Source organism: Trichomonas vaginalis, chromosome V, assembly GCF_026262505.1.
Source record: "Trichomonas vaginalis G3 chromosome V, whole genome shotgun sequence".
NCBI lineage: Eukaryota > Parabasalia > Trichomonadida > Trichomonadidae > Trichomonas > Trichomonas vaginalis.
In genome coordinates, this window is record NC_067207.1 from 14561815 (window position 1) to 14581132 (window position 19318).

The window sequence follows — 19318 nt, forward strand, 5'->3', positions numbered from 1 at the left end:
TTGCGTTTGTTCTGCCGTCTTTGAATTATATGCATATGTGGCGTATGTAATGGTCTGAAGGACCTGGGCGCTTTGCGCCTTAAGTTGCTGTTGTTTAATCATTTATTACGATTTAAAAATAAATATTTAATCCGTTATCTCATCAGCTATTTTCTCTATTTGAAATTGCCATAATATTTCATTCATAAATTCTAAATCACAATAGGTCAGTTATTCTAAATTTAATATTTGATAAATCTTTTGAATGAAGAATAAATGAATTCCCGGATAATTGAAACGGATATGATAAAGAAAATGTGTTTAAGTTGATGGATAAAATGTTTTGTATTGATGGGTAAGAGTTAGGGTCTAATGTTTGATGTGAAAATCTCATTGGGGTATTAACTTTATCACATTTGATTAAAATGAAATTGGAACCAGTGTCAGAATACAAAACATCCCCAACATCTTTTTCAAAATTTAATATCCCCAACAATGAACGAAGATGAGGAGTACAAAATTTAATTTTCAGCGGGAATTTAATAAGGTTATTTATTTCATCAAGTTCAAAAAGTTTATCGGGTTTTGATTTAAAATTTTCTTCATACCATACGATAAATGATTCATTTAAATAACTTAAAATCATGTTAATATCCCATTTCGCTATCACATTATTTATATACATATCATACGTTTTTGCAAGGTCATCTTTAATAAATGATATATAATCTGAAGGGTCTAAAAGAATGGGATTAAATTTACCACTCACAGAAACGAGAGTAACATTATAAATTCCGCTAACTGTTAAATTTAATTCACAGTTATTATTCGAAATAATATTGATAATTGACATTTTTTATTACGATTAAAAATATGGTAAAGCGTTATTTTCCAGTGATAAATAAAACTAGAATAAGATTACCTCAAGAATTCATAAATTCAACGAATAAGAAATTCATTCATGTTATAAATTTTAGTGTTTTCAGAAAATATGAGTCAGTGTCATATTCATCAACTGGTTATATTTCACTTCATTCAAATTTAGTTCAATCAAACCCATATAATGACCATTTCATAAGATTTTCAGATGGTATTAAAAATGTAATTGATAGATTAAAATATGAACAGATTGACAATATCGAATTTTTGGAATTTTGGTTTAAATATCCCGATGGAAAAAAGATTGAAGTTAAAGATAAAGCTGATACTATAACAAAAACAATTACAATGACCGATCCGGATAGTGGGGAACAAAAAGAAATAAAACAAACGATAGAAACTGGTGAAAGGTCAATTATTATTGATTATGATTCAAAGGATTATTATTCGATAATGTTAATGCTTGAATATTAAATAGCCTTAACAAAGAATTTTTCAAGTGATATTTTATATTCATCAACTATTTTATTATAAATATCATTATATGTTAAATGAAGTTCAGTTGTTGTTCCGTTCTTTGATATCTTAATTGTGCTAATATCCTTTATAGGATTTATTTTTGCAACTGTTCCGCAGCATGAAACCTCATCATCTATGAAAAATTGAATCTTAACGTCTGAATCTTGAACATCACAAAGAATGGCGATAATGTGAATTAATGATTCATAAGGTAAAATAATTAAACCGGATTGATCAATTAGATTTATTATTGAATCATAATTATTAATTATTATATCACGGTAAATTTTCATTAATTCAGAATTAATGTCTATTTTATATGGGTTATCAAGTGGTGCTGGGTATGTTGGATAAGTGGGAATTTCAACAGGTTCTTTACCGGGTTCAGATAAAATGATTGGGTCTCCATTCTCATGGTTTTCTTCATTCTCCTCATTCTTCGGTAAGTCACGAGTTAATAAATTTGGTTGAGTTGCTGACCTTGTTAATTCAGGGGTAACATTAACTTTAACATTTTGAATAATTCGTGATTTATCATCATTTACGTTATAACCAACCGTAATCTCTGCTTTTGCGTTAGTGTTCTTTTGACTAGTGAAACGTCTTCTCATTTATAATCGAATAAAAAAATATATTTAAACTTTTATTTTGCTGGAAGTTTTGAATCTATTATTCCCTGTATTTGTTCTTGAAGTTGATTTTTAGCTGGTTCATTGTAATTAATAGACCTAATATATTCATTAATTGCATTCTTATAATCATCTGATTTCTCAAATTTTCTTTTATCTGACTCCTTAACTAAATCATAAGTTAAACCTCGTTGCTGATATAATGGTTTCTTAATTAAATCTTTGAATGCTTGAGATAAAGCACCTGATGCAATTCTTGCTACTATAATTGGTTGGAATTGCTGTTTAAGTTCATCTTTAACATTTGCGAAAACTGGATCGAATAAAGCAACTTTAAAGAATTTCTTAGCTGAAATTTCAGGTCTAATATTTGCATATTGACCATCAAACTTGTTAGAATATTGTGGGAATCCATCCGGTCCCTCTTCAATAGCATTTAATTCTTCATTGAAATAAGAATATGGATTATGACGGTATGAATTAATTGGACCATCTTCACCTTCTCCAATGTATTGTTTAACAGCTTTTCCATTTTCATCAAATTGCATAGGATAACGTTCATTATATGCTTTACGTTTAGGATAATCAGTTATAGTTAATTTGTAACCATTTATGACTTTAATATTTCCTTGACCATCAGTAATGAAAACTTCATTTATACCATCAGGTTTTCCATTTGGACCCGTAATATCTGCTTCGTGTGCTTCCCAATTTGGACCTTGACGTTTGGCATATGCTTGAGCTTCTGGTAATGTTAAAACGTTTCTCATTTGTTTAACATCTTTTTGAAGACCAGCAACAATATGAACTAATTCTTTCATTCCATCAGGAACTTTCATAGTTCTATTATATGCACCCTTTTTGTTTGTTCCTTGTTTTAATGGAACCTGTAGAAGATTTGCTATTTCTGTCATGTTTAATTATAAATAAAAAATAAAAATTAATTATAAAAAGTTAATCAAATTTAACACCTCCTTTATTTAAATCAACTATTATTTTTCCATGTTCACCTAATTGCTGATATTGTGTGTAAAGTTCATTAATGCTCATTGGTAAATTCACTTGATAAAGCATAACGTTCAACTGTTGACGACTAAACCCACTGAAAATGAAAAGGGTTGATAGATTTGATTTAATGTTTGTGCTTAATGCTTTGAAGTATTGAACAGCCATGAAGAATGAACACTGAATGTGTCGACATTGAGTTAATAACTGATTAAAATATGATTTCTCATTTGTTATTAGTTTTGATTTCACTGCATCATCTAGAAAAATGAGTGAATGCAAAAATTCTCTATCAAAATTTGAAATAGAAAGTGTTTCAAATAATTCATCCCGTTGTTTATCAATAATTTTATCCTCTAATCCTTGCTTCTTGATTGTATTATATAATTCTTTATACATTAAAAGTTTTTTAAATAATCTTCTGCTTCTTCTTGTGATAAATAAATAATTGGAATTTTGATTAAATGCTTTAAAGATTCAAATGTATCATCTGAAGGTGAACCTGAACGGTTGATATAAATTAACACATGTGAATAGGGGGAAGTGTTAGCAATAATGATAATTTGTTTTAATATCGTTAATGTTTTACCTTTATTTTGTTTACCAATTGCTGCAGTGATTGAATTTAAGTAACATTCAGAATATGTAATTTTCATTAATTTTTCCTTAGATAGAGCATTTCTATTATCACTCAATGCTTCATTAATCATATCATCTATGTATGTATTATATACTCCTGCTAATTCTTCATAAGGAGTGTATGAATTTAAATCCATTTAATCAAAAATAAATTTATAATTTTAAACATTTCTATTCATCAATATTTCATCATATGAACTTCTATACTGTGGTGGTGTACCTGTTGGATGATATTTCAAACCTTCATCCGGTGTCCATGTCCAATATGTAGTCCTAGTAAACCAAACCTGAGGAGGATTTGTCACCTTTGAACAGTAAGTGTCATTTTCACCCTGAATGATTGGATAAGCTTTCACTTGTACTGTAACTTGTGAGTTGAAAGTTTCTAATCCATCAAAGAATATACCCGCTCCATCACGTTGAACTGGAATAGTGCATAAGAATGAAGTTTGGTCTTTCCATGTTCTAGCTAATGGCGTGCCATCATCTGCATTCAGTGGTCTAGTTAATGAGTCCTCGTATTCTTCTGTGCATTCATTCACTCCATCTAAATCAGAAGCTTGAAGCATACGTGTAAAGAATATGTCACCCACTGTGGTCATCGCTTGATCGGGGAAGTTTCTGGAATCTATAGTGACCTGAAGACCTCGAAGCATTGGATTTTCTAAAACTGTTTTTGCATTGCATTCTTCGGAAATGTTAACACAACATCTGAAACATTATGAAGAGCGTATGAGAAATCTGAGCTAATACCTTCAGGAGTGATGCAACCTCCATTTAGTGAACGAACGTCAATATGTTGAGCTGGAATCATGAATGGATCTTCCTTACTGAATAAACGTGGTATTGCTTTAACTGATTCTTCAATTAAACCGTATCCTGGTGTAATGCATTTATCCTCTAAAACTTCCATCTTTGTGCATGAAATAATAACGTCATCAACTGTTGCGTCAGCAGATGTAGCGGCTAAGCTTGTAATTAATTTGGCAGGAAGTCCGATTTGTTGGAATTTGCGATCATATTTATAAACATGATTCATAATCTTTTCATAATTTTCATCAGTTATCTTTTCATAAACGTAATTTTGTAAATCAGCAACTCTTAACGGGTCAACCTGACAAAATACTAAAGTATCCCTGAAAACATAATATTTAAGAATGATATCACCAAATGATTTAGGATAATCATCGAACGCCTGAAATGCTAACAAATCATTTACCGGAATAATCATATCAAAAGTGACATCAACTTCTTCATTTGCTTTCTTGAAAACTTCTGAAGGGTCAATATATTTACCACATACTGAGTTATCATTTTTTGAACATTATTATATAACGAATGAACAAACTTTTTAACTTTCCTTTCTGATTTTGGTTTATATGTTGCAAATGCGAAAGATTCACGGGCGCAATCCATCTGAAGATAACCGGCATCACCTCTTTCGGTTTCTACTTCTAATTGTTTAAAGCTTTGATTTGATGATTTGTAACCAACGAATAAACGCATGCATTTAAAAGCGGCATCACATGTGAAAGCTTTATTTGAAACTAGAGTTGCTTTAACTTTGCGTTTAATATATGTGTCACCTAATTGGTTCACATCATGAGCCGGATTTGTAATTCTTAAATGAGTTTGTTTATCATCAAAATATGGAGCATCAGAGTCATAGCATGAACTTTCAAGTTCTCTATAATATCTTCTACCGTCATTCTTTGCGAATATTTCATTTATCTTTTCGAATGAATGAAATACATTTCCATTAATCGGTTTAGTGTTTGGCACCAAATAGTTAGTCGTCATTTATTAATAAAAAAAATCAAAATTAAAAGATGAAAATGAATTTTTAATTTTAATGAAATAATCAACTATGGCTGCAGGTATATTTAAGAAACTGTGGGATAGAGTAAAAAGAGGAGCGAGTAAAGTTTGGGAAACATTGAAGAAGGGGGCAAATTGGATATTTAAGAATAAAGAAGCAATTAGTGACGTTGCTGAATCAATAACACCAAAAGCTGCCCCAATAAGAGAAGTTTTAAATAAAGGAGAAAAAGTTTATCAAAGACTACAACCGATACTAAGATAAAAATAATTTTAAGCCGCTAAGCGGTGAGATGATCCATAGGATCTCATATTTATTTTTCCACTATCTACCTCCTATTTTATTAAGTATTCCTTCAGCAATTCCACCAACTGCGTTACCTGCTTGTGCTCCCATCGCCGGATTACCTGCTTTAGTACCTAATACTCCACCTATGATAGTTCCTGCCGTTTTCGCTACTGGTGCCAAAAAGTTTGCAACGGGTTTAATAATCTTTTTATAAACCCAACCCGCAGCTTTCTTAATTCCATCCCATAATTTTTTAAAGAATCCTGCCGCCATTTCTGATTTAATATTAATTAAAAAAATATATTTCATCACTTATATTCTAATTTTTATTTAATGATAAATGAAACAGATTTTAAAAATAAATAAAACAGAGGAGGAAGAAATAAATGAAAGTGAAAATGTTCAACAAAAAATAAACGTTGTTAAGGATACCCTTACATTGCGTAGTTAGAAAGAGAATATGATATTGTCATGATTGCTAGAGTTTTAGGCTCCAGAAATGAATATACATCAAACTGAAACAATTGATAAATTGAATGAACTTTTGAGAGGTTCTCAAATAAAAAAAATTATCTAATTTTTTACAATATTACTATTATTTTATCCACATATGTATATATAGTAATTTGAGAAAACTTTTAGGAAAAAATAAGTTTAATAAAAATCTGAATTTTACTTGTTGTGGGATTGTTATTAATTGACACTCCAGACGTATTACTAATAGTTATGCGTATGCAATTAAAGTATTTCTGATGGACAAAATGTGAGATTTATATCAGATAATTCATTTCTACTATTAAGTTATTCATTTGTGAGTTTGCACTTATTCGCACTAAATAAATAACTATAAAAATTGTTTTAATTAATTGACACCATATAATAGAGTGAATTTTGTTTGATCAAACAACAATAGATGATAGATATAAAGCCAAGAAACTTGCTATTAATATGCTCTACTTGCTATTTCAATGTAAGTATGATATTTTCTAAATGTTTCGTTCAGATAACTTAGATATATTAGTCAAAATTTGAAATTTTAATAGCACATATATTAAAAATAATTATTATTCATAAAAGATTAATGAAATAGTAAAAAAATCAATCAAATTATAAAAATACAACATTTAGAAGAATTCTTATTATCCTTCAAAAAGTCAGTATTTCTGCTGTAATTTTCTACAACATTGTAGTTATTGCACTTTGTCTATGGATTTGTATATATGTTATATATAAATTATATATCTAAACTGCCCATAAGTGCAATTTTTATATAAATTGTTTATTTCTTTAACAATTTCATATGAAATATGCTTTTTTAAGCGTATCAAAGCTGTGTTCTTAATGTGCATGGATATATCAAGAAAAATGTCGAAAAAAAAATGTGAATTCACAAATTCACTGAATTTTCACCGTTTTTTGAATTTTGCTACAGCACTAATATTAAATAATACTAAAATCTTCTGTCTTTGTAAAAGAATAAATTCTGACAAAAAGTGCTCGTTTAAATTTAATGATCATCTGTATGACTAAGTGGTAAAAAGTGTTTATGACCAAAAAAGGGTTACATGCTTAGTCTATTTTTCTGACAGGATACTCTAGATTTACATGATCTCTATTTCATATCTCCGTTTTTAGATTCTTCGACAGATTTTATGATAGAAAACCAAGATTAACAAATTTCCGGCATGTTAATGAAGAAATCTGCAGCTACCCTCAATATTATTTCAATAATCAGTATCGTTTCTCTTACAATTTATTTTTTTCTCAATAATTTAACAAGAAATAACAATACACACTTGGTTTTACGTATAAAAGCTAAGTGTCGAACTTAATCAACTTTACTTACTTAGCAAATGAATATTTTTGTGGTTGCGAGTTCTGAATGCTGAAGTTTTAGATTTCTCTATAAATGATATCATTGCACTTACAATGTTGTTCCAGCCTATCGCATAAATCATAGAAAATCCAAAAAAAATAATATAAAGAAAATTCATGTCATGAAGTTCAAAAAATACCGTGTAACATTAAAATTTGTTATGCATAATACATTTTAGCTATTATTGATTTTTTTAATTTTCGAGAAATTGAATGGTGAGTCCGATAGAGAAATTTTTAAAAATCCTAGTGCCTCATAGAAGTAATTTCCCTCGTCTCCCATACTTCCAAATGTATGCATATGACATAAACTTTTATGCATTACACAAGTGGCCAATAATATCTATAGAGTAAAAATTAGAAATTTAATTTTTTTATATGATAGTTATATTTCAGATTTGCGAGCGTAACTTTTTTCTCCATGGCATACTTGTTTTAAGAGCAAATGATCAAAATCGTCCTTCAATTATTGAAGGAGCTGATATCTTTTGAAAATTGAATTGAAAGGGTATTCAATTTTCAAATTTCCTCTCAATTTTGGAAACATATCAACTCTATGAATTAACAATTATGTGCCTTCACAGTTTATCAGTCATATAAGGTGCTTATAAAGAAAAAAGTTACGCTCGCAAAATATGTTTTTATATAGATTTCACATAAAATAATTATGTAATTTCTAAAAAGAATATTTTTGTTCTTGAATATTAAAGTGTATTGTAGTTTAAAAAGTTTTAAATATGTTGCTAAAATTTCAGGTTTATAGCTCATGTCTAGCATGACTTCTTCGTATGCGCAAAAAATCTGACACGTAAGGGTATCCTTAAACCAATTACTGAAATAAAAATTTTTTCATCTGTTGAAGAATTTAATGACTATTATGCTAATAATAAAAAATTATTTGAAGAATTGACAATGTGTAAATTGAATAAAATGTTTAAAGTTGATGGATTCAAAATTTCAAAAATAAAAGGAGTGGTTAGTTTGAAATCTATTCCTCAATCAAGAATCACCTCATTACTGAAAATTGATGATTTAACAAAAAGAATAGAAGAGATTGAAGAAAGAATGAATCAAATAATTGATTTCATAAATTCAAATAATCATTAGTTTCTTAAAGTTCAATGTTGAACTCATCAAATTCTTCTTCATCATTACCATTACCTTTAGCGAGTTTATTTACTCTTTCAACTTTATCTTTTGATAGTCTTTCGTTTAATTTTTTCTGAAGTTTTTCGTTACCAAGTTCTAAAATTTTACATGGATAATATTTAAACCCGTTGCAATCTTCATTTTTAAATTGAAGTTTAACCCATTCAGGATTTAAACAATGTTTAATTAATCGCGGAATATCTGACATCATCTATATATAGCTTCTTTTATAAAAGATAAAAAAATAAATTATTTTAAAAATAACTTTAATTTTTTTAATGATTTATAAATAAATATATTTTAATGCATCGTCTATATATAGATGTAACAAAAAAAGTCACTAAACCCGTCATATCCTACTACTTCAATGATTGAATACATTATCCAAGAAATATAGTACAATAAGATTACACATTAGACGAATAAACTATCCCTTAAATATTAAAGCTTTTAGACAGGATTTGTGATATCTTTGAACCGAAAAACTTATTTAGATCGATGACAGACTATGAAAATCAATTTGGCATAAGATAATATATTTAAAACTTCATAAGTTTAATTCCACAACGAAACAAAAATATAATTTGGACAAAAATAGCTATAGATCACATTTAACTATCGAAATTCATTATTATATATTGTTTATAATATAATATGTGGCTTGTCTTATTCGTATCGAAGGATGAATTATCAAAATAAAATTTTTCATGACAGATCGGAACGTTCTTTGTTTTTTCCCGTACTACACTGGAACATTTTTATGCCTGAAAGATAAACCCCGAAAATCTTTTTTTAGATAAAAATATGAGAAAATTAGGGATAGAAAGGATAGAAAGTTTAATATAAACAAATAATATAATGAGTTAGTTAGACTCAACGGTATATATATTATGAGTCAGAACTGAACTCAACTCTAATATAATAGCTTACCAGAACTTTGGTAATGCGCAATCTGATGGCTTTGAAAGCTGGGATGGAACGACGAGAGAGACTTTCTGTTCTTCAAGCTTCTCGGTTCTCTTGATGCCATTGAATCTTTTGACGATCTTACCGAAGTATTGAGGTGTGTTATCAATCTTCGAGTACATGACATCTTTTATTCTCTCAGCTTCTCTCTTAATATCTTCGATTGCCTTGGGGGAGAATTGTGGTTGTCTCCTTGGTTCAGCAGGCTGTGTGTTGATCTTTGGGATGATAAAGATGTGGGAACCATTTTGAATGTTATAGAAACCAAATGGCATTGTTGGAACGAGGACGGTGTTGTTGTACAACAAAACAGATGGTGTTTGGCAGGAAACTGTATCTCTAACAAGCTGGATTGGGTCGTTGTGAGAGAATACCCTGTGGTGGATCTGGTTATCATGGGTATGGATATAAACTTGCATTGATTTAAGAATGAGTTAAATTGGCACTTTTTATTCCCATGAAAATTTTTGATAGGGCTTCATTCAATAAAATTGATAGAAGAAGTGGTCATCACGCGTATAGCATTTATTTCATGTCACAAGCATGATTTTTGATTTTGAATTTTTTAGCTTTTCACAAAGAATGATTCATCTTTCTCAATTTTGACCATTTCGATGGGAAAAGTGACATATAGCTTTTCTTTCAAAATTATTTTAATAAAATAATGATGAATTAGTATATGTCATCCAACATCTTAAACGAAAAAAATTGAAAGCAGATTGAAATTTGGCTATCATTTTATCCTGTCAAACTCTCATTAATGCCTTGGCTAAACACAAACTCGTTCCTATTATGATACAATAGAGCTATATTGTAATAAACAGAAATTCATCAAAAGTGACAACTCTCAATTTTTTGACATTTGTAAATTCTAAATTGAATGAGAAAAATGAAATAATACTAAGCATAATACAATATTCTAGATTTAATTATAATTAAGAAAAAGTTAGTTTTGAGAGTACTTTTCATAGTCATATAGAATGAAATCTTCTGAAAAATAATATCACATAAACTCATATTATTTTCTAATATATAACTATTTTATATAAAAATCAAATTCAATGATCTTAAAAGCGAAGGTAAACCTCAAAATTTACGAATATAATGAGTGGGAATATAATGCTTATCTATCATAAAACCATATGAAATATCAATTTTTGCTTTACGCCTAATTTTTGACGACAATTAGCAAAAATGTTAAATGTTTACACTCAGTCCATTTGAATATGAAAAATAAAATTGACTTTGATTAAATGTTTTTATTTATCATGCAATTCTTCTTGCGACCAAAGATTTGAATCAAATTTCAAAAAATAAGATAGCTTAAAAAATAATATACGGTAGTGTTTACTAATAGATGAATAGTATATAAATTCTATTAAAATGGATTTGATCCAAAAAAATATAAAACCAAAAATAATTGTTATAATTTAAATGAAGAAGTAATTTAAAACGATTTTATTTATGATCAAATTTTATATATTTTTTTGGATCAAATCCATTTTAATAGAATTTATATACTATTCATCTATTAGTAAACACTACCGTATATTATTTTTTAAGCTATCTTATTTTTTGAAATTTGATTCAAATCTTTGGTCGCAAGAAGAATTGCATGATAAATAAAAACATTTAATCAAAGTCAATTTTATTTTTCATATTCAAATGGACTGAGTGTAAACATTTAACATTTTTTGCTAATTGTCGTCAAAAATTAGGCGTAAAGCAAAAATTGATATTTCATATGGTTTTATGATAGATAAGCATTATATTCCCACTCATTATATTCGTAAATTTTGAGGTTTACCTTCGCTTTTAAGATCATTGAATTTGATTTTTATATAAAATAGTTATATATTAGAAAATAATATGAGTTTATGTGATATTATTTTTCAGAAGATTTTGTGTTCTTCTTCAAAATTTTATTTTTTATTAAAAAGAATCTTTACCAAATATACATTTACTTTAATTAATATTTAAAAACGTGCTCTATCAAAAGTTCCAAAAATTCAATATTTTAGCTTTTCTGAGGTGTCACTTTTGATGAATTTCTGTTTACAACAATATAATCATTCATATCCGCGATCCGCATTTTGAGACAAAAAATTTTTCGAAAAAGATCGAAACTTTTTTGCGTATAATTTGGTATTTATGCTTAACTTGGTCAGTAACTATTATTACATTTAATAATTTTAAAATCCCTACGCCCTTTAAAATTGCCAAATCCAAAAAATCTATATAATCTAATTTTAATCAAATATTCTTATTTTCTACACCAATCTGATGCTTTTGTTCTTGGGTACTCTTCAATTTTTCCAACAAAAATTTTACCGATGTCGAAAAATCCTCTCAATTGCTAATGTCATGCCAATAGACATTCAACACTTCCTAATTATCCCAAATAATTAGTTATTTAACATTTCCGACAGTTTTTAAGCGTATTTTAAACATAATACATCTATTGTAATATGGTAATGAGCAAAATAATTAGTTCTTTCATGGAAAAATATAACAAGCGATAGTATGATATCCATATTATTTCTCTAGACATTGATATTAATCATATTTTCATTCGACTAATTCAGTCGAGATCTATTGTCCCTATAATATGAAGGCCTCTTATAAAATAGTATTAGTTTTGATAGAGACTGAATGAACTCTTCAATAGCAAATATAGAGTCATTACTTTTGGGTGATTATTACACCAAATAGTTTTCTCCATCTTTGATGTATTATACATCAATAAATTATATGTCTTGCTAAAAATGTGCATGAATGCACTATGTTATCCAAAATAAATCAAGACTCCGAATTCATATTAATATTGACGGTCAAAAAAATGCTCATAATTGAATGTTCAATCATAAAATGTGGTAGAAATGGTATTTGTGTATTGCATGTCTCTCTGAATTGAATTTTGTTTTATTGAGCAATTTAGAAAAGATGCTTCTCACACATTTGCCCTTCTCAAACTAAAGAATTAAGCTAGTATATCAAAGGATTGTGTATTCAGCCTTGCAAAATCCCCCTGATAATCAACCATCAAAAGGCGTGTAAAATTCATTGACACTTTTCCTTCTTGTCACCTTTGTTTTATACGTTAAGCGATGGAGGAGAAAACTAAGGATGAAATTAACAAAGATAATATATCCTGGAACGCTGCTCTATCTGCAGCCTATACAAATGTTTCTTGCGTGGAGGAAACTTTAGCAATTTCTGTGCAAAAAGCCCAAATTCAAAATGAACAAAAAAAATTTCTCGGAAATAGTATTATTTTAATGGATAAAAATGACAGTCACATAGATGATCAAGATGCATGGAGTCAAATCGTAGATGATTCTCTCAAAAAACATGATAACGAACACAAAATCAGAATAGAAAAGATGCGCACAATGTATGAAGACAGTAAAGCAGTTTTAGAAGCAGAATTAAGGACTGTTGATCAGCGTTTGCATGGATTAGTTGAAGAATATGACGAAGCTAAAAAATTATTAACGCGCCAAATACCAGAAAATATACCCACGAAGATTGAAGACATGCAGAATCTTAAAGATCGCATTGAAAAAGCTAAAAAAGCATTAGAAGAACTTGACGAAAAAAAGAATTCAATGGAGGAATCATTAGCCGCTGAAAATGAAGAAGAGAAGTATGATATTCCTAGTGAGGAAATATCACCATCACGTGGAAATAATTTAAAGCAGATCTTAGATAATACAACTCCCAGACTGCCTACCAAGATAAATCGCAGCAACTTTTTTAATTAAGCGCTAATGTATAATAATGTTTGTTAGTTTGTTATTGTTATATCTTTGTTTTGTTAAAATGTTTTGTATTGGAATATGATTATAACGTTTTTCGATTTCCCAAGTATAAACTCAAAGTTTTAAGCTATTTTGCACCAAAAATTATGATAGAAATATGTAAATTATCTTTCCTGTTTATATATCAGAAATGGCACTTTGATATTATCTAAATATGAGAAATTTATCCATATATTTCAAGTGCTCAATGACATATAATGCATATTTAATGTACAATATATAATATCATGCCTATTTTCGACGCAATATAAGTTTGGATAAATATCAGATTGGGGCATGTATATATGATACTTTAGTTGGCTCATAAATTCAAAGATAATAATTGTAAATGCAGAAATAAAGGCCAAATGATTCGCAATTCAGTTGACCATATACCTCATATATAGGTTACAAAAGATATACATTTATTGACCGCATTTGGCTGGTAATGTGGCAATTTTCAGTAAAAACGGAATTACTAAAATGAAATTCGTTAATATAGATTTTTCACAGGAATTAAAAATAATAAATTTCTCAAGCATATACATATCAAATATATCAAAAATAATCAAAAAGAGTAAAGCAAATTGAAACTCAGTGGCAGTTTTCAGTACGTTATTCAGATGTTAGGAACACGTGACCCAAGATATAACACTCGGATTAGTAATATATCTGGGGATGCAGTTATACTTACTCAAGAGGAATACGAAAGAACTAAACGCCAGTCTAAATTTTTAACTCCTGCGCAAGTATTAGAAAGAACTCAAAAAGAAGAAGAGGAAAAGTTACAAACAATGAAAGCAATCGATATGAAGCGTACCAATATTATTGAAGCCGAGCAAAAACATCAACAAATGCTTAAGCAACAGACAACACAATTACAATCCGCAGAACACGAACGTCAGCTCGCCATTGCAAGGTCAAAAGCTAACGAAGAATTAGATGAAGTTAAGCTTATGAACCAAGAAGTTGCCGCAGCCCGTGTTCGTGCTATGCGTGATGCAGAATTAATTCTTCACAAGAAGAAGAAAGAGGAAGAAGCTGCCATGGAAAAGCAACAAGCCGAAAAGCTTGAAGCTGAACGCCAAAGAGCAGTTCAAATTTACAACGAACGTGAAAGCGCCCTTAAAGAACAGAGAAAGCTTGGCGCCCAAATGATTTTAAAGCAGATTAACGACAGAAAAATACTTGCTAAGATAGAAGCCGATCGCCGTGCAAAGGAAATTGCTGAAATGAAAGAAGCAAATCAAGCCGCTCTTGAAGAGGAGCAGCGCCTTGCTCAAGAAAAGAAACAGAGGCAGCAGGAATTCCTTCAAGAATGCCTTGAAGCAAACAAACAGTCAATCGTTAGAAAACATAAAGAACGTGAGCGGGATATCCAAGAAGTCAACGCTATTATCGAATACAACAAAAAGAAAGCAGCGCAGGAAGAAGAATACGAAAGACAGGTAGCTGAAAGAAAAGCTGCTAAAGAACGTGAAATTTCAGAGATTCGTAAGAACCAGCAACGTCTTATTGATACACAAGCACAGGAAGATGAGCTCCGTGCTCGCCGTGTTTCTGAAGAGAAGGAACGTAAAGAACGTCAACGTGAACTTGAATTAGCCAAGAAGAAGGAAGAAGAACGCCAGATGATCATTGATAATCGCAATGAATTCCTTCGTCTTAAGCAGAAGCGTCTTATTCAGCTTGCAAACATCGAAAAGCAGGAATTCGAACGCGCAAAGAAGAAATGGGATGAAGAAAAGGCTGCAAGAGAAGCAGAGGCCGCAAGGAAGAAGGCCGCTCAGGACGAGTACAATCGCCAGTTACAACAGGAAATCGAAACAAAGAGATTACAGAAACAGATGGCCCCACTTGTACATCTCGACGATCAGCAACATATGGCTGAGGAAAGACAAGACTACATTGATAGAATTGAAGCAATCCGCCAGGAGAAGCTCGCTATGCTTCGTGCGGAAGGTGTTCCAGAAAAGTATCTTCAAGATTTAGCTAATAAGAAATTTGTAATTCATTAAGTTCTTTTTATTTATTTTATTATATTTGAATTTTCTATTTTTCTGAGATAAATTTTGCATTTTTTTATATACATTTACCATAATTTTTCCTCATATATGTCTCTGATTTGCTGATTGAGACTATGTTTGTTCATTATCAGTTCTATTATATAATAGTCAATTTACTCCGAACTAAATTTTCAGGACTTAAGAAATATACCAACTAATATATGAAGATTGCCAAATCAAATAACTTTAGAATACTTGATTTGTCTGAGGCAGACAACATTTCTTCATAAATGAATAAACAGTTGAAGACAATGATGCAAAAAATGAAAATGGAAAAGCAACACTTCATTTTGCAGCAGAAATAGTTAAATGAGGATTTGATGCATTATTTCCCATAGCGTAAAAGATCATGCAAAAGAAAACTATTGAAAACTCCTCTTCGTTTTTCAAAAAAAAATCTATAGTGGGGTGCGTTAGCGGAAAATGGTGCGTTGAGGAAAATCTGACACAATTTTTTTTCTTTTTGAGTATTTTTTCTTATTTTCCTCAAGCTGTGCTCTTTAAAAGTGTGATATTATATGAGCATATATGCTATACTATATGTGTAAAATGTATGTATTATATACATGCATGTTTTTATTAATTTAATGTGAAGATCTCGAAATCTTTGATTGCAAAAAAATCTCAAGACTTGAAGCAGCTTGGAGTGAATACATATTCTTTACAGTGAGAGAGATATTTCTGCACTACATTTAGCTCTTCATCGCAACCAAGTGAGTCTCTGAAGTTATGTAAAATCCGAATTTTTTTACTTTATTCACAGACTAGTGAGAGCGACATCTCAGATCAGATAAAAACTATGATGTATAGATAATATATCTTGAGTGTGTTATATCTTCTGCAGTAATCACATTGCTATCAGTGTTATGTGTAGAGCTTTATTGGAATATGTCAATTTTTGCATGTGAATTTTTTGATGCAGACAAATCCATAATACCTCTGAATAGGCAAAAAATAGTAATATATACGAATATGGTGGTGTGTGTAATATATGATTTATTAGGTTTAAATTGGTATTAGTCATATCTTATGGTGACATTTTTTCACATTTTTCATTATTAAAAAAATTCACATATCTAAACTAATTTTTATAAATTTACCATCTCATCATATACTTTCAGTGAATTATAACTTCTGTTTATTATAATGATTAATATCATATCACTCTTTCCCAACCAAGATAGTGATATCTCTTCAATATGAGAACTAGAAAAAAATTGTCAAATTTTTTAAGCAGTTTGGATTTCAACGGAGGAGTTGAGCCTGTAAGGGAAAAACAATAATATAATTATAATGTACACTAATTACTTATAATATTGTCAGGTGAAATTGATCAGAGAAAAGCACTGGTCATTAATATCGAAAACAAAATTTGAATTTTTTTTAATAATGAAAAATGTGAAAAAATGTCACCATAAATATGACTAATACCAATTTAAAACCTAATAAATCATATATTACACACACCACCATATTCGTATATATTACTATTTTTTGCCTATTCAGAGGTATTATGGATTTGTCTGCATCAAAAAATTCACATGCAAAAATTGACATATTCCAATAAAGCTCTACACATAACACTGATAGCAATGTGATTACTGCAGAAGATATAACACACTCAAGATATATTATCTATACATCATAGTTTTTATCTGATCTGAGATGTCGCTCTCACTAGTCTGTGAATAAAGTAAAAAAATTCGGATTTTACATAACTTCAGAGACTCACTTGGTTGCGATGAAGAGCTAAATGTAGTGCAGAAATATCTCTCTCACTGTAAAGAATATGTATTCACTCCAAGCTGCTTCAAGTCTTGAGATTTTTTTGCAATCAAAGATTTCGAGATCTTCACATTAAATTAATAAAAACATGCATGTATATAATACATACATTTTACACATATAGTATAGCATATATGCTCATATAATATCACACTTTTAAAGAGCACAGCTTGAGGAAAATAAGAAAAAAATACTCAAAAAGAAAAAAAATTGTGTCAGATTTTCCTCAACGCACCCCACTATAATAGGAAAGAAATATTTGAATTCATATTTCATTATTGTAAAATTTCTCACCATTACTTTGCATTAGCAAATAGTATAGCAATAGTTGAATTTGATCTTTCCCATTGGGTTTATGTAAATGGAAAAGACGAAAAAAGAAAAATACATCTTCGGTACAACAATTAACTTGAGTCTTACATTCTATTCTATTAATTTAAGGGTCTACGTACTCCCATGAAGCATCAATGAAGGTTAATCTTAAGCAATAGAATTGAAGGCATCGTCTTTCTGGCGTAAGTGCACATTTAAAAATATAATTTTTCTTCATGGATATAGGGTGTCCAAAGGTGCGTTTAGCACAGCGCTCTATATGAGACTATTAAAGGAGATATATGCTGATTATAAATATATAATAAAAAATATGAATATATGTATATGATGAGTATGTTGTATTTTGGCGCCATGCCGGGATATAAAATGAATTTTGAGACAAGAGGCGGTTTCGCGGGAAATTTTGGCGGGATTTTTTTCATTTTTTTAATGAATCATAAAGAAAACATCCTCGCTCTTGCAAAAAAATGCAAAGACTGTAAAAAAATCTACGAGACATTGGTAAAATGCTTCGGTATGGATGCTCCTAGCTATTCCACTGTAACGTATCATGTTAGGATGTATCACTTCATGAACAAAAAGGCGCCCATCATAAAAATTGACAAAAAATTGCCGGATCAAAGAAAAATCAAAGCAATTCTTCAAGCGCTAGATGAAGACCCAAGAGCATCACTCAGAAGGATAGAGGAGATGACAAAGATACCACGTACAACAGTCAGTTATTATCTGCACAATTATTTGAACTACAAACTAGCGTATACACGTTGGGTTCCGCACAACCTTAATTCAGTTCAAAAAAATCTAGAGTCCAATCTTCGAAAGAGCTCCTCTCTATATTGGGTGCGTATCAATCCAAGAAGTTTCGCTTTTTAGTAACAGGGGACGAGTCTTGGTTTCACTATGCAACAGAAGCCAAAATCATGTGGATCCCGAAGGATGAAAATCCGCAAACATTCCCGAAGAAAAAAATTGACACACCAATGATGATGTTGTCGGTTTTTTGGGGCGTGAATGGCATCATCGCAATTGATATTCTTCAAAAAACTAATACGATGAATGCTCAGTATCTAATTGACAATGTTCTTACTCAAATTATCAATTCTGATGAGTTTGAGAAATCCAAACAACAAAAACAAAAGTTTGCAATTCATTTTGATAATTCAAGAGTTCACAAAAGTCATAAGGTAATGAATTACTTGGTGGAAAACAATGTCAAAGTTGTTCCAAACCCAATTTATTCACCTGATATTGCACCCTCTGACTTTTATTTATTCGGCACGCTAAAAAAGAGAGCTGAAGGACGCGAATTCGCGAGTCCAGATGATCTTGAAAATTTTGTAAGAGAGCAATTTGAGCAATTTTCTCATGATGATTTAAAGCGTGTCTTTCAAGCCTGGATCGATCGCTGCGAACGCGTGATTGAATCCAATGGTGATTATATTTAAATAAACTTTATATATATGTAACTTGTTTATTTCTATTCGCAGTATTCAGGTTTGTGCTAAACACACCTTTGGACACCCTATATCAATTGCGATTTATGAACGAAATATCGAATGAATTTGCATGATTAATATACTTAAATTA

General features: G+C 30.0%; 6 protein-coding genes and 1 pseudogene across 7 annotated transcripts, besides 8 other annotated features; 4 read left to right on the forward strand and 3 right to left on the reverse strand.

Moving 5' to 3' along the window:
- Positions 1-3661: part of a mobile genetic element that runs on past the window's edge.
- Positions 1329-1988, reverse strand: TVAGG3_0335990 (uncharacterized protein; the record flags this gene model as incomplete). The annotated part of the gene is made up of 1 exon (XM_051230611.1): positions 1329-1988. One exon carries the CDS (start codon positions 1986-1988, stop codon positions 1329-1331), a length of 660 nt encoding a protein of 219 aa, XP_051100341.1.
- Positions 2021-2554, reverse strand: TVAGG3_0336000 (uncharacterized protein; the record flags this gene model as incomplete). The annotated part of the gene is made up of 1 exon (XM_051230612.1): positions 2021-2554. The coding sequence occupies one exon, from the start codon at positions 2552-2554 to the stop codon at positions 2021-2023; it is 534 nt and encodes a 177-aa protein (XP_051100342.1).
- A 1856-nt stretch (positions 3662-5517) lies between the features above and the next one.
- On the forward strand, positions 5518-5733 carry TVAGG3_0336010 (uncharacterized protein; the record flags this gene model as incomplete). The annotated part of the gene is made up of 1 exon (XM_051230613.1): positions 5518-5733. The coding sequence occupies one exon, from the start codon at positions 5518-5520 to the stop codon at positions 5731-5733; it is 216 nt and encodes a 71-aa protein (XP_051100343.1).
- A 3784-nt stretch (positions 5734-9517) lies between these two features.
- Positions 9518-10323, reverse strand: TVAGG3_0336020 (ubiquitin-like family; the record flags this gene model as incomplete). Its single annotated transcript, XM_001579382.2, has 1 exon — positions 9708-10166. The coding sequence occupies one exon, from the start codon at positions 10164-10166 to the stop codon at positions 9708-9710; it is 459 nt and encodes a 152-aa protein (XP_001579432.1).
- Positions 10324-10561: 238 nt separating this feature from the next.
- Positions 10562-10598: a mobile genetic element.
- Positions 10562-10598: a terminal%2Cinverted (terminal inverted repeat of Banshee-A3 transposon ID:TVAGG3_0336030).
- A 1174-nt stretch (positions 10599-11772) lies between these two features.
- Positions 11773-11810: a mobile genetic element.
- Positions 11773-11810: a terminal%2Cinverted (terminal inverted repeat of Banshee-A3 transposon ID:TVAGG3_0336040).
- A 994-nt stretch (positions 11811-12804) lies between these two features.
- TVAGG3_0336050 (uncharacterized protein) lies at positions 12805-13585 on the forward strand (the record flags this gene model as incomplete). The annotated part of the gene is made up of 1 exon (XM_001579381.1): positions 12855-13511. The coding sequence occupies one exon, from the start codon at positions 12855-12857 to the stop codon at positions 13509-13511; it is 657 nt and encodes a 218-aa protein (XP_001579431.1).
- A 575-nt stretch (positions 13586-14160) lies between these two features.
- On the forward strand, positions 14161-15737 carry TVAGG3_0336060 (cilia- and flagella-associated protein 45 family; the record flags this gene model as incomplete). Its single annotated transcript, XM_001579380.1, has 1 exon — positions 14171-15565. The coding sequence occupies one exon, from the start codon at positions 14171-14173 to the stop codon at positions 15563-15565; it is 1395 nt and encodes a 464-aa protein (XP_001579430.1).
- Positions 15738-17953: 2216 nt separating this feature from the next.
- Positions 17954-17981: a terminal%2Cinverted (terminal inverted repeat of Mariner transposon ID:TVAGG3_0336070).
- Positions 17954-19256: a mobile genetic element.
- TVAGG3_0336080 lies at positions 18050-19176 on the forward strand (annotated as a pseudogene). The gene has a single exon. A coding segment is annotated over exon 1 (1127 nt).
- Positions 19229-19256: a terminal%2Cinverted (terminal inverted repeat of Mariner transposon ID:TVAGG3_0336070).
- Positions 19257-19318: the final 62 nt, after the last annotated feature.